This window comes from Castor canadensis, chromosome 11, assembly GCF_047511655.1.
Source record: "Castor canadensis chromosome 11, mCasCan1.hap1v2, whole genome shotgun sequence".
NCBI lineage: Eukaryota > Metazoa > Chordata > Mammalia > Rodentia > Castoridae > Castor > Castor canadensis.
The window spans coordinates 104,704,711-104,719,915 of record NC_133396.1 but is presented as its reverse complement, the minus strand read 5'-3'; the positions used below and the strand labels follow the sequence as shown (position 1 = coordinate 104,719,915).

The following is a 15,205-nucleotide window of genomic DNA, read 5'->3' as shown; positions in this document are numbered from 1 at the left end:
CTATTTATATGCCTTTGCATCTTTCTGCAACTTGAAGTTGTTGAGAAACTGATAATTGAGCTAATACAAATTTAGATATTTTTCATTGTGACAGCTTGTCTTAGAAATAGTCCTGTTGAGTCAAAGGAATAACGCCAGTGACCTCCTGTCTTGTCCCAAATCCTCAGTCATTATTTGCCTGTCTTCTTCCTGGACATGAACAACTCTGTCTGGCAGACAATAGATCATAGTTGGAGAGGGAATGGATTTCTCCAATGACTTTGACCTTTAATGCCTCGTAGAAGAGTAGTTAACACACCACTTAATCCCACTGGAGTTCCTCAGCCATGTGGTTATGTAGTCTATGTAAGTGGTTTTAAAAGTGAAGCCGAGATTGGGTGAGATTGTGGGCCAAGTCCCATTCATCTTCTAGTGGACAGATTTATAGGAAGAATGGGTATAGCTTTGTCTTTCCACGAAGGACCAAATGGGAGGAAATAGTCTCAATTTAACAGAATAGAAATTGGTGCCAAGAACACTGAGCAATATGTCTGAGAGGAGGGGGCTGAGAAATAAGTGACTAAGGGAGGTCAAGGCACACCCCATCTTCTGAAGCCTTGTGAGATCAGAGTGAAGCTCTGCTGTTTGGCTGGGCCTCCAGTGGTTGCACCTCCATACATAGGTGGGGTCTTTGTTGTCCAACTTACATATATGTTTCTTTAATGTGAGTGTTGCTTCTACTGTCCTAAAACAGTGAGGCCTTATTCCATTTCTTTTTCTCTTAGTCAGATTCTGAGGAAGATGAACCTGCAAAGAAGAAAATCGTCCTTCAGGTAAGCTTGATGACATGTTATAAGCCATTTCTTCTCTTCCTACCTTGTTTCCTGTAAGACAGGACTTAAATGCTTAGCAGTTTTCAAGTTAGGTTTAGAGCAAACACAAGTATTTGAGGACTGTTGAGGTCTGGCTATGGTCTCCTTTATAACTTCAGGTCTGGTGCGTCCCTCCACTTTCCTCACTGCTTCCTGGCCTTAGCATGATGGAGTTAACCTCTCTTGGACCGGCAGTGGTAGGGACAGGAATTGTAACTCAATTCAGTTCATTACATTTCAGGTAAAAGGATTATTTAGGGAGGGTGGAATAAATGGATTGGTAAAAATGATTTAGGGAGCATCTAAATTTTAAAATTGTCATCTTCTTTCTGTCTCATTTTTAACCTGGAAATAAACACTTAAGTAGCACTTACTTTGTAGCAGGCACTGTTCTAAGTGCTTTACCAGCGTCTAACTGATTCCATTCTCATAACAGTGCCTTATCATAGGTTATTATCTTCCCAGTTCTACATATAAGGAAACTAAGGAGCATGCCCAAAGGCAGACAATTAGTGGGGGTAGAGCTGGGATGACAGCTGTGTCAGGCAGTCTAACTACAGAGTCCAAGTCTAAGCCTGTAGAGTCCAATTAGTAACCATACTTGGCTTCTTCTCCATCATCAAGACTAGAAGCCTCAACAAGGTAATCTCCCTGTGGCTTGCTTGTTTCCCCTTATCCAGTGCCTTTATTCTGGCCCCTGAAGTTTCTACCTATTCTCTCTGCTCAGTGATTTGTACACTCTCTGACTTCATGTTGATCCTATGTTTAGGGGAAAAGCTGTTCTGCTTTTATAAGGTAGTATCATCAAATACATGATGCTGAAGCTGACCCTTCCTCTACTCTGTTAAGATGTCACTTCCACTTTTAGGAAATCATAGAAGAACAGGGTCATGTGGAAGTTAGAAAGACAGCTGGCCACATGAATGTAAACCGAAAAAAGATACCAGTTAACTATTTCTCAAATGGGGGGAGGGGAGGATAAAGGAGAATGGTGGAAGGGGTGAATTTAAGTATGATATATTTGATATATTGTAAGAACCTTTGTAAATACCACAATGTACCTCTCCCCAGCACAACAATAAAATAAAATAAAATAAAGACAGCTGGCAAGGATGTTGTGATGTCCATGTTTATAGTGGGTGCTGGAGGAGGTGTGGAAGAAGCCATCATCCTGAGGCTGAGCGAGGCCAGTTATTCTCCTGGTGTCAGGGTGGCTTTTTTGAGGAGGTAGACTGTCACAGAAGGTGCCTTGAAAGTAAAGAGCAGTCTTCCAGATGGTAGGAAGGGAGGAGTCTGAGCTGTGCAGGCAGACTGGGAACCCAGCCCTGCAGAAGGGTGTAGCCATGATCCTAGATGGTGCTGAGAAGCAGAACACAATCTAAGGTGCCTTAAGGAGTGTTCCATCTGTCTCCTCAGTCTGGGTCCTGTGAGCCTGAACCTTTGGGGGCTGCCAAGCTGACCTGATCCAAATCTGTGACTCACACAGCAGGGACAGGGGCCCCTTCCTGATGAATGTTTCTCTGCCTGGCCTTGACACAGTAGTCTTTTTGTGTGTTTCTTGGCTGAGAGGTGGGAATACGCTGGTACTCTAGGACAGTGACAGTGACCTTAATTCCACTCCCCTTTCTCTAATTGGTGCCTCCTTACTGTTAGGTCAAGCTGGTCCTTTAGCACACAGAAAGCAAATTTGGAGATTCTGATGAGTAATAGTAACTCTGCATGGACTGGACCAATTAGTTAGCAAATTGATGTTAAATGCTTGACTGTGGCATTAGCAAGCTAATATACCACATGTGTAGGACTTTCCTTTGGTGAGGTGGGGGTACTCTTAGCAACATGTATAAGTGTGTCTTTTGGACAGAGCTTTGTTCTTGACTTTGGGTAGTCATTTAAAGGAAGAATAGGTTCCTTCAGGGTATGGGGAAAGGTTGAATGATCAGCTGGAGGGTGACTCAGTCTTTTGGGGAAAAAGGGTGATGTGAGATGAAGAGCATCATATTTGCCAAAGACGGAGTTGGAGACATGATGTAGGGCAGTGGAGCTAGATTGGGCTGGAGCTGAGGAGAAGAGGGATAGCATTTCACCTTGGTTATTTTATTTATATATTTTTTTGGTGGTACTGGGGTTTGAACTCAGGGCCTCAAGCTTGCTGGGGAGTTGTTGTACCACTTGAGTCATTCCACCAGCATTTCACCTTGGGAGAAGCAGCTGCAGAAGGGCCTGAGACGGGGTCGGGGGGGGAGTCAAATCCATATTGGATGGCTTGAGTGGATGGAGATAAGAAGGCAACAGGGCTGATAAGATTTTAGGCTAGAGCACAGAACTATAATTCTTGTTTTTTGGTGTTGCTAGTGCATAACAAAATCTCATTTGTCATCTTTTTTCCTTCCTCCTCCAAACGCTGGCTCACCAGGGATGTGCCGAGGGGACTGGTTTATCTGCCTTGCTTCCCCAACCTAAAAATCTGACTGTAAAAGAGACTAACAGGTTGCTCCTGCCCCATGCCTTCTCCCGGAAACCCTCAGATGGCTCCTCTGATACTAAGGCCTCCAGACTGGCTTCTAAGACCAAGTCCTCCTCTCTCGCTCCTGTTGTGGGCACCACAACCACCACTCCATCACCCTCTGCTATCAAGGCTGCTGCCAAGAGTGCTGCCCTGCAAGTGACAAAGCAGATCACACAGGAGGAGGATGACAGTGATGAGGAAGTAGCTCCTGAGAACTTTTTCTCTCTCCCTGACAAGGCTGAGCCACCTGGAGTTGAGCCATACCCCTACCCCATCCCCACTGTCCCTGAAGAGCTGCCACCGGGCACAGAACCAGGGTCAGCTTTCCAGGACGATGCAGCCAATGCCCCTCTTGAATTCAAGATGGCAGCAGGCTCAAGTGGGGCCCCTTGGATGCCTAAGCCTGGGGATGACTACAGCTACAATCAGTTTTCCTCATATGGCGATGCCAATGCCGCTGGTGCTTATTATCAGGTGGGTAGAGGGCATGGAGGGTAGGCCAGGGAACATTGGAGCATGGCAGTCGGAGATTTTAGCCAGTGATCCAGCCTCTGTGAAGTCATTTGTCTGGATTTTCCCATACCTGTTGGACTTCAAAACACACTGCCTTTGTTCTGGATCTGACTTGCACAAGTCTGGAAGTCTTAACAGGATGAAGCACATAATTGACATCTTTATTCTGTGTGTCAGTCAGCTTTCAGTCACTATAAGATTCCTGGTAATCAACCTAAAAGAGGAAAAGTTTTTGGTTTAGGATTTCAGAGATTTCATTTTATGGTTGCTTTGCCATGGGTGCAAAACCCTGTTGCTTTCTGGGTCTTGGCAGTGTTTTTTGGTCATGGGTGTGGGAGGAGGAACAACATGTGGTAGATGCAGCCACTCACTTTATGGTGGCTAGGAAACAGAAAATAGGAAGGGGCTAGGGTCCCAATATCACCTTTTAGGGCATGTCCTCTAGCTACCTAACTTTTTCCTAATAATAAGCCCAACCTCATTTTTTTTTTTTTTTCTTTTTCTTTTTTGTCTCGTTGGTACTGGGGTTTGAACTCAGGGCCTCATGCTTGCTAGGCAGGCACTCTACCACCTGAGCCACTCTGCCAGTCCTTTTTTTGTGTTGGGTATTTTCAAGATAAGGTCTTGTGAACTATTTGCCTGGGCTGGCTTTGACTCTCCTGATCCTGCCTCCTGAGTAGCTAGGATTACTATAAGTGTGAGCCATCAGTACCCAGCAAACCCCACCTCTTAAAGGTTCTGTCACCTCCCAATAGTGCAACAAACCTTTTATTTTATTTTGTTTTATTTATTTTTTGTGGCACTGGGGTTTGAACTCAGGGCCTCAGGCTTGCTGGCAGTGCTTTTACACTGAAGCTGCTCCGGTAACCCAAACCTTTAACACATGGGTCTTCAGGGACACTTATCAAGTCATAGCATTTCTAAAAGTTTATTGTGGGAGCTGATAAGGGGTTCAGAGAGAAGGTGGGAGAAGAGTAGCTTGTAATTTTCTATGTATAGGATGCCTCCTAGGCATGAGGACCAGGGAAGTTCGATGTAGACTTGTTAGATAGCAGTTAGTTAGGAAGAGTTTCTAGAAATGGCTTATCTTACAAAAACAGGGAGGTGGGGCTGAGGAGGAGAGGGGGAATCCGCAGAGTTGATTGCAAAGGAGCAATAAGGAGAATGGTGAGAGGCTCCACTCTGGAGAAGTTGAAGGCCTGAGGCAAGTCCTTTGAGGAGAGGTACCATGGTTTGGACAGTGACAGTGAATGGGTCCTGAGGGTGGTATGAGGTTTGGATCCCAAGCTGTGTGAGTTCAGGCAAATTATTTAACTGCCTCTTAGGCTATAGAGTGAGATTTAATAGCAGCCTCAAAGGGCTGCTGGGAGAATCTTACTAACTTAGCTTAGGATGGTGGTGCCTGAAACATAGGAAATACTTAAGGAATTATTATTATAACTTCTTATTGACATATTTTATTCAAAAGTTATTTGGAAGAGAAATTTAGATGTGTCTGTGTGGCCTTAGTGAGAGCATAGGATGCCAGGTTGTAAGTAGGTTTAAGAATTTCCCAGCAATCAGGGCTTCCCTAGATAGACAGGACTCCTGGGAGTTGGGGGACTCAGGTGGTGGTTGAGCAGAAGCATGACTAGCCCCATGACTGGGCAGCTGAAGAAAGTTTCACTGCCAGCCTGGGATGGTTGGAAGACTTAAGTCCCCTTCAACTACTTGATTCTCTGAATTGTCCATCTAAATCTTATTTTTAGTCCGGATGTGGGTAGGGAAGGAGGTTTCTGTGTTAACGCTCTCTAACTGTGACCAAAATACCCTAGAGAACAACTTAAAAGGTAGGAATTACTTGTTTTGGCTCCCTGTTTCAGAGGTTCCGGCCCATAGTCTTTGGTTCCATAGATTTGGAGCCTTTGGTAAGGCAGAATATCATGGTGTCAGGAGCATGTGCTAGAGGCTACTCATCTCCTGCCAAACAGGAAGGAAAGAGAGGGACCCAGGACAAGATGCAGCCCCCAGTGACACATCCCTTAACCAGCTAGACTCCACCTCCTAGAGTCTCCAGAACCTCCCCAAATAGTGCTATCAGCTGGGGACTAAGTCCCCAACACATGAGCCCATTTTGGGGGGAACACTTTATAGCAAAGCAGTAACAGGAGGGCAGACCAAAAACTTTGAAAACAGTTGTATTTTCCTAATCTTTGCTGTTAAGCCTTGTATCCTGTAGGCTGGTCAGAGATAGGGTATTTCTACCTTAGAGCTCTTGTTAGAAGGAGGGAGGAAAATAGTAAGAGTGGTTTGACCTCCTTAGGAAAAAAAAAAAAAGCCATCCTAATTAAGTCTTAAGAAACCACTGATTTATATCCAGTGAGTGAGTAACAAATTGAGATTCTCTATACAGTTTAAAACACCACTGAGGGAGTTTTTGCAAGTTAAAGCACTAAATATACTAGGGTATCCTGAAATGTAAATATATCTTATTGTGAATATTACTGTAGAAAGCCATATTCTAATTGTTTCTTCCTTTCTTTGCTCCCCACCTCTCCCCTCTCCTGTCCTCTCCTTCCCCCCTTCTTTCCATTAGTACTGGGGATTAAACTCAGGGCCTACCGCTTGAACCATGCCCGCAGTCTTTTTGCTTTTGGTTTGTTTTTCAGATAGGGTCTTACACTTTTGCCTGGGCCTACATGCATGCATCACCACACCCTAGATTTGTATATATTATTTTTATGTAGTGAATATTAAACCTGGTTTCCATTTAGTTCATTATAAGATGGATGTTTTTGAGGGACATCTCTTGGGGTTTTGGGCAAAGGTAGAAGAATTAATCAGGAAAAATATAAAGGCACAGGGCCTTTATATTTCCTGGGCACAGGGGCCTTGCCCATGCCTCCACGCTGTCTTCCTTTTTGGTCTTCAATAGCTGAACAGCTCTTCTCTGAGAGGAATCTTTAGATTTCTGCAGTAAAAGTCTATGAACACAAACCTAGTTTGTTCCCACTTTTGTAAATTCTGTACTACCTTAGTAGTGATTTATTTTATATCAGGGATCCACAACCTTCCCACCCTTTTAGATAATCTCCTGTATCCCAACAACCAAAATAGAATGGGGGGCAGGGCTTGCATGCTTCATGCTTTCTAGTCCCTGCTCAAATCAGAGTCTGTTGGGGGAGGGTCTTCTGAGCCAGAGGAGCCAGGCTGAGGCCACAGTAGAGGTGAATGATGGGAATTGTTCTTGAAGTAGGATAAAATATCTTTATTCTGTGTTACTATTCCCTAAAAAGTACCTATCAACAGTGCAGATTAGAAAGCCACAGGGACTATTGGTGAACAAGAGGCCAGATTCTTCTCACACTTTTTTTGGCGGCCCTGGGGTTTGAACTCAGGGCCTCACACTTGCTAGGCAGGCAATCTACCACTTGAGCCACTCTGCCAGTGAGGTCAGATTCTTGATCTGTACTTTGAAGTGGTCCATCTGATGGGGCTGTAGTATGGGTGTCACTCCCCATAGTCTTTGATGAGGTTTGCCTTGTCCCTCTCCACTGTGCCCTCAGTTAGTGTGTTTTTTTCCTTTGTGGCTATAGGATTATTATAGTGGTGGCTACTATCCTGCACAAGACCCAGCTCTGGTTCCCCCCCAGGAAATTGCTCCAGATGCCTCCTTCATCGATGACGAAGCGGTGAGTTGACAAAGCAAAAGTGACCATCTTTTTTGAGACTGGGTTCACCATGTAGCCTGTGTTGGAGCCTCATGCCTTGGCCTCCTAATGGTTTACTTTTTTTTTTTTTTTGGGGTGGGGAGGGTCTCTTTTTTTAACTAGTATATTTTCATTGTGCAAAGTAATGGGTTTCAATATGACATTTTCATACATGTATAACATATTTTGATCACATCTGCATCAGCCCTATAGCAGGGTGGAGAAAGAAAGGGGGGAGGGTTATTTTTCTCTTCTCACTTTCATTGGACAGGCACTCTATCACTTGAGTCATTCCGCCAACCCTTTTTCATGTTGGTGTATTTTTGAGGTAGGGTTTCTCAAACCATGGTCCTCCTGATCTCTGCCTTCCGAGTAGCTAAGATTATAGGCATGAACCATCAGCACCTGGCAGTCCTTTCCCTTTTTCAGGAGACTTCCTGAAAGCTACTGAGGTACTTCTATATGTGATTTAATGACTAGAACCTGCTCACATGGCCAGAGTTGGCTGCAAGGAGTTCCAGAAAATGTAGTCTTTTAGTTGAGTGATAATATGTGTAGCCAAAGAAGGAGAGAATGGATTTGGGGAGCCACCTGGCAGCTTTGTTAAATAACCCTGTATTTCACTTAACTGTAGCAGAAGGCAAGGTAAAGAACCATATCCTTCAGTCACAAGATCATATTCAGAACACGAAACACTATCCTGTCTGTAGGAAATTCACAGCCTATTAGGAGGAATCAGAGGAGTGGGGTGCTAACTATGTTTGAAGCTTTTTATATAAGCAATAGTTCTCTACTTATCTTTCCTAGAATAGTTCTTCTCTTTACACACTTCTGACTGGTTGATAGGTGTGCATCCACTCCCCTGAGAATTTCCTTCTTGACAAGTGCAGTAGTTAGGTCTTTCTGGTCCCTAGCCCAGGAGGAAGCTGAGAACTCACTCAGTGGCTACAGTCAGATTCTCATAGGTAGAGCAAGCCTGGGAGGCCCACTAATGTGGGGACCTGGGTCTCACTCAAGTTTCTGTATGCTTTAAAGTTCTAATTCCCTTTCCCCACATCCCTCCAAGCATATCTCTGGATGACTTGGGTGATCTGTGTGTGTGTGTGTGTTTTCTTTGTTGTTTTAAATTTGTTTTGAGGAGGAGGAAAGAGTAGCAGTTTCCTAGAGAATTTGCTGGCCTTGTTTTGAGGCTCACTTTCTCCCCAGTTCCACATTTCTCCCTCTCCCATGGCCTTTCTGGTGTAAGGTCTGCTGATTATGATACTGATCCAATGAGGAGGAATAGAGGTAGAAAGAAAACTGACTTTTAGAGGAGAAATCTTGGATTTGTTTTTACCTTTTTTTTTTTTTTTTTGGTGGAACTGGAGTTTGAACTCAGGAATCAGGGCTCTGCAGTTGCAAAGCAGGCACTCTGTCACTTGAGCCACATCTCTAGTCCAGGTTTTTTTTGTTTGTTTCTGTTTTTTTGGGAAGGGTCTTGCTATAGTTCCCCGGGTTGGCCTCAAACTCCTGGGCTCGAGGAATCCTCCTGCCTCAGCCTCTTGAGTAGTTGGGATTACAAACACATACCACTGTGCCAGGCTTATCTTTTTCTTTTTGGCTGCACTGGAGTTTGAACCTCAGGGTTTCATACTTGCAAGCTGAGCACTTTTGCCACTTGTCCCACTCTGCCAGCCCTCTTTTCTTTCCTTTTTTTTTTGTGGTACTGGGGTTTGAACTCTCAGGGTCTTAGCCACTTGATCCATGCCCCCAGACCCCTTTTATCTTTTCTTTTTTTTCCTGAGTTAGAGTCTTGTTGTGTAGCCAAGGGCCTGGAACTCACTATGTAGCCCAAGCTGGCCTTGAACTCGAGATCCTCCTACCTTAATCTCCCGAGTGCTGGGATTACAGACATGCCCTACCATGTCTGAGTACTTACTCCAAACTCTTTTTTTTGTTTGTTTTTTTGGTGGGTCTGGGGTTTGAACTCAGGGCTTTTGTGCTTGCAAAGCAGGTGCTCTACCCCTTGAGTCACACCTTTAGTCCATTTTGCTCTGGTTATTTTGAATATGGGGTCTCAAGAACAATTTGTGCAGGCTGGCCTTGAACCACTATCCTCCCAGTCTCAGCTTCCTAAGTAGCTAGGATTACAGGCTTGAGCCACTGGCACACTGCTTGAATTCTTAATTTGGAAATCATATGTATTCCTTTTAGATAGTCACAATCTATATATAGTTCATACTGCTGGTTCTCTACATACACTCCTGTTTGGGGATACCTCTTGGCCTTCCTTTACCTGGATCTAAGAGACCTGAGAAGCAGTCTTCATCTGGCATTGGGAGCTTGATAGATGGCAGGGTAAAAGAATGTGTTGCACAGGGAGGAATTGAGGATGCAGTGGGATTGAGGAATCATAAAGTTGCTCCATACACTCTGGATTTTGACCTCTCCTGATCGCAACCAGATTTCTAACTTCTGCTTTTTGTTGTTGTTGTTTTTCTTTTTTAGTTCAAGCGGCTGCAGGGCAAGAGGAACCGAGGAAGGGAGGAAATCAACTTTGTGGAGATCAAAGGTGATGACCAGCTCAGCGGGGCCCAGCAGTGGATGACCAAGTCATTGACAGAAGAGAAAACCATGAAGTCATTCAGCAAAGTAAGTGGAAACAGCCTATTGGGTGGCCATCTTGAGAAGCCACAAAGCAAAACCTTGTACCGAGTCTCACCCATTGTTATTGTCATAACACCTTTAGCAAACACTTGTTGCCCATGGTCCTGGATTATGCACCAAGTCTCAGAGGTATAACTCTAGCCTTCCAGAACTTTGCAACCCTTTAACTGGTATGCAACTTGTTGTACAGTCTAGTTGTTGAGAGTAAGTGAGTGGAGCAGTTTCCCAGCCTTCAGCTGGGGAGGCCTCTGGTATGTTGTGACTCCTTCCCTGGCTGGACAGAGTCTATAGCCGCCGTGACTTCTCCCTACAGTGTCTCTCTTGGTCCTGGTATGCTTAGACCTCACTCAGCACATCTTTGAGATGTGGGCACAACAGAGCTTCAGAAGTGCTGGGGTCCCTAGGTTCTGAGTATGTGTCTTCTTCTCTCTCCTTTCTCTCTGTTATTTATGGTAGACAACTGTGGTCTTCCAAATGCTTTTCTCCCTCACATTTCCCACCACACTCTTCCTTCTCTGTACTAGTTCTTCAGTCAGTGTGATGAACATCTCTTCATTTAGTAGGTGAGTACAGCAAATGTGGACATTTATGATCCTGCCGTACAGCGGGGGTGTGGGGAGGAAATGTGGGGAAGCCCTGGATTTGAGCCTAGCACCAGCAAGGCCAAGGTCGAGGATTTTATGCCCTTCTCCTCCCTCCATTTGCTTTGCTTTGTTCTGTGGCCACAGATGGCCATCCAAGCCCCAGCTGTTTGTTTTAACTGAATGCTGGCGGTCATACAGGACAGAGCAAAGGATTGTGGTTAGATCAGAATAGATCCATCACTGTTTACTGGAAAAACCACTTAGGAGAGTGTGTTCTACTAACTGCAGGTCGAGAGGCATCATCACATAGTAATAGCTGCTGTTGTTAGTGTTCATCATGGGCCAGAAATGGCACTAGATGTTTTATGTATATTACCTTTACCTGTCACATTAAATGACATGCTGTAGCAGCAAGGAATAAGAATTTGCTATTTCCCAGCTTTAGGTTTTCTTCCCACCTTCTGATTGTATTTTTACTTTTTAAAAAAGGAGAAAAAGAAATGGTCCCTGTCCTTGAGGAGTTGATTGCATAGTTGGGAAGAAGAGATTTAAGGACACTTGTGTAAATGATTACAGTGCAAATTGATTACATAAGTGCTGAAGGAGACTCTAGAGAGGAGTTTTGAGAGTTGGGTGGGGCTGACTAGGAAGCTTCTAGCCTGAGACAACTCTGGCAGAGGACAGAAAAACCACAGAATGAAAGCCCAGACCAGTATAGACTTTGACAGTAAATCACTTGCATCAGAGTTTGGGTTAGGGGCTTTGGAAGATTGGAGAGAGGTAGAGTGTGAAATTTCTAATTCCAGAGAGGCTGTTGGCACTTCCTAGATCAGGGGAAGTGGGGTTTCTGCCAAAGTTGATTGATGGAGAGCTTGGTAAGCCATACGTAGGAGTCAGGCTAGACATCTGGCCTCACTGGGGAGAAGGGGACAGAGATGAAGAGAGCTTAAGTGGGAGGTAGGCGCAGGGATCATGAGGGGCCTGGAAGGAGGGTGGAAGATCACCTGTGCCCTGGCACTTAAGTTATCTTAGATTAATTGAAGGCGATAAAACTGGTCTCAAATGTCCACCATGGACAGAGTCCTAAGCTTGGTGCTGGCGTTGGGGTAGGGTTACCAAATAAGACAGTCTTGACCTCAAAGTATTTCCAGTCTAATGCAAATATTAGCAGGCTATTCCAGGCAACTATTCTGAACTTGGGATTTTTTTTTTTTTTTTTTGCATAATGGCTTTAATAAAAATAACTATTTTGTAGTATATAGACATAAAAACAGCTCAAAGCTAACTTTAGGCTGTGTAGTTGGTTTCTTTGTCCCTGGTTTTGCACTGTCTACAAGGAGAAAGTTCTGCTTTTTCTTTGTGTGGGTTAAGGACCGTTTTCTTCCCTTGCAGAAGAAAGGTGAGCAGCCAACAGGTCAGCAGCGGCGGAAACATCAGATCACGTATCTGATTCATCAGGTGAGGCGGCTGAGGGCCTAGGCCCAGGCAAGATCTCTGTAAACCTGGGAATTTGAAGGCTGAGATCTGGGCTAAGAAGCCCCAGTGCCAGGACCCACTTCCAGCAAGCGTATCCTGTGTAGCCACTAGGGGGGGATGCGTCCTTCAGCATTATCCTGCTCCACCTCTGGTCACTGCACATAAGGCTCAGGTACTTAGGTGCTTAGAATAAACCCTGTTAAGTGAAAATTCAGATATATGAAACATAATTTAAGAGGGAAATGAAATGGCTTATTATAAGGTTCCTTTAAGTAACAAGTTTAACTAGTAACTAAAAAAAATTAAAGGTTGATTTACCAACTTAACAAAACAGTCTCCTGAAGAGGAGATTGGTTTTATATCATCCAACACAAATTATTCAGAATTACAGATAATCCAAAAATGTCTTTGGGAATTAGAATATGTCTTGGTATTGTTTGATATAACTAGGCAGCTTTCAAATAGTCATTTAAGCATTGAACATCCTTTTGAGATCCACTGTACTGAATGCGGTCAAAGATACAGACACGAATGAGACACTTTCTGGCCCTTGTCTTAAGAACTATGTATTTTGGTTGGTGGTTTCAATGGCAAATCTTGCTTTCATTGTCCTTGTCAACTTTTTACCTTCCATTTCAGGAACTCCTTTGTACTCTTTCCCTGTTTTATGGTTTGTAGGGAAGAATTTGAGGGTAGGGACGTTTAAAATCCCAAACTTTAACCCACTCTCAAATTCCAGAGAAATGAACAGGCATCTGCTAACTTTGGGAATGTTAGGGAGCTCCTTTCCTAGAATGCAGTACAGAACCAGGAGGTGTCAAGGTAAGAAGAGAGAAGTCATTATTCTGGTACCTCTCAGGTTTTCGCAGCTTCAGTGGTTATATCGAAATGGTGTGAAATTCTAGGGTATCTACTGCACACAACAACAAAACCATATCTTCAGACCGAGTGATGGTTGGTGCCTGTTTTGACCTGCCCAGGCCTCCTTTGCTCTGCTGGTCAGATGTCGGAGGCATCAATTTATCTTTCAGATGCCTCTTTCTAGTTCTCCTTTGTCCATTTCCCATTTGAGTGTTCAGTTTTAGTTCTATCAGAGCAATCACAAGAATTATTGAGTCTTTGTCCTGTATAAATCTTAACTCCCCAAACAATTGATTTTTCTTTGTTTTCACCTACTACTTAGATGAGAGAAAATTAAATCTTTCAAGGGATTTGTTATTTCTTCATAATCGGTATGATGGGAGGATGATTTTAAATTGATAAACTCAGAGGCAAAAGGAAAGTGTTTTTCAAAATTCTAGTTTAAGGGCTGGGAATGTAGCTCAGTGGTAGAGTGTGTGCCTAGCATGAATGAAACCCTGGGTTCCTTCCCAGTTACAAACAAACAAACAAACAAATAAATAAATCTTCTGTGACTCCCCCCCTTTCTTGCTGTAGGCTAAGGAGCGGGAGCTGGAACTGAAGAATACCTGGTCAGAGAACAAGCTCAGCCGCCGTCAGACCCAAGCCAAATACGGATTTTAGGGCTCTGGAACTGATTGCTCCCAGGATTTCCTGCCAGCCCAGTTGGCCCAGCCCCCAGCTTCACCTCCGGGACCCCAGCTGCTCTAAGTCCAGGACCTCTTTCCCTGAGGACCCAGCCCTCGCCTCTGCGAGAAGGAACATATTTGATAGATTTTTCTTAACCAGTTAGAAGATTCAGCTCCTTTCTGTGTTGGAGCTAGCAAAGACTTGAGCGATGCCTCTGAAGGGGCTTCAAGTTCTTGGATGGGAGTTTTGCTCCCTGACGGGTGTGATGAAATATTGAACTCTCCCCCACCTTTTTTTTTTTTTTTTAAACCAGGGATGTCTGTTGAAATAAAACATTCAGTCTGACAGATGCTGCCTGCCCTGTTCCTGGATCTCAGTGTCAAACTGGTTTAAAGCACCTCCTACCACACAGAGCAACTTGCTTTTTTCTTCTCTGCCTGCTATCTCAGCTGGCTTTGTGGCTGTTGAAGATTCTAGAAATTGAGCTGGTGGAGTGGCTCAAGTGGTAGAGCACCTGCCTAGCAAGCGCAAGGCCAAGTTCAACCCCCAGTACTGCCAAAAAAAAAAATCCCCTAAATTGTATAGTTTTGTCTAGGTGGGATGTTTTTCAAAGGGGCCTGTGATCTCAAATATGTCTCTCAGGTGTCTCTGGAGATGGGATAACAGGAGGTCCCTTCTGTGGCATGAGAGCCTTGTTAAGACACAAAATGACATCCAGCAGGAAATAATATAGCAAAATAACCTGTCTCCAAAAGTGAATCAAATTTACACTGAGGCTATTGGTTATTGGGCTAGACAGATATCCCTGGAGACTTCCAGACCCCTAGCTTTGTTAGGGAGGGTGGTGGCAGTCTCTGCAGACTCCAGTTAACTGCAGGGCACTGTGATACTCTGAAGGGGCAGTACAGAAGGCATGATTCCGTCCTCAGGGCAACATTCCATAGGGATAGTCACAAAAATAGTATGCATATATATATACTGTGAACTGCCACTGAAACATATGCTAAGGGTACCAGGACTCCAGGAGGGCTTAGCTGCAATGTTTGCCTATAGGAAGGAGGCTGAAGGAACTCCTGCCACAGAACACTGGGATGCAGGCTGAGGAGCCATGGGTCGAACCCAGATGCTTGAGTTCACTGTTGAAGGGAGAATTAGTGTCCAGCCTTGGTGACAGGCAAGGCCAAGGCCCCCGAAATAATTTGAAGAGGTGTGTGATGGGGTCTTGGAGATAAGAAGGATGAGGCAGAGTAAGGCATCCCACTGTGCTTCTGGTTGTGTGCTGGGGTAAGTTGAGGAGTCTGTTTCTCATTAAGTACGTTGGAGGGTTTCATCACTTACAGGAAAACCACCCGCTTATCTGAAATCTGACCTACTTCGGGTTGGAGCCAGACAGGGCTCCTGCATCCCACG

The 15,205-nt window shown here is 44.4% G+C and overlaps 1 protein-coding gene across 1 annotated transcript in view; it reads left to right on the top strand.

Moving 5' to 3' along the window:
• Positions 1-14,107, top strand: part of Prcc (proline rich mitotic checkpoint control factor) — a 29,495-nt gene extending 15,388 nt beyond the window's left edge. The window contains exons 2-7 of the mRNA XM_020163424.2: positions 765-812; positions 3,265-3,831; positions 7,446-7,541; positions 10,047-10,190; positions 12,182-12,247; positions 13,703-14,107. Coding sequence (XP_020019013.2) covers positions 765-812; positions 3,265-3,831; positions 7,446-7,541; positions 10,047-10,190; positions 12,182-12,247; positions 13,703-13,789 — 1,008 coding nt within the window. The 3' untranslated portion in view covers positions 13,790-14,107. The remainder of the gene's footprint in view (positions 1-764; positions 813-3,264; positions 3,832-7,445; positions 7,542-10,046; positions 10,191-12,181; positions 12,248-13,702) is intronic.
• The last annotated feature ends 1,098 nt before the right edge of the window (positions 14,108-15,205 follow it).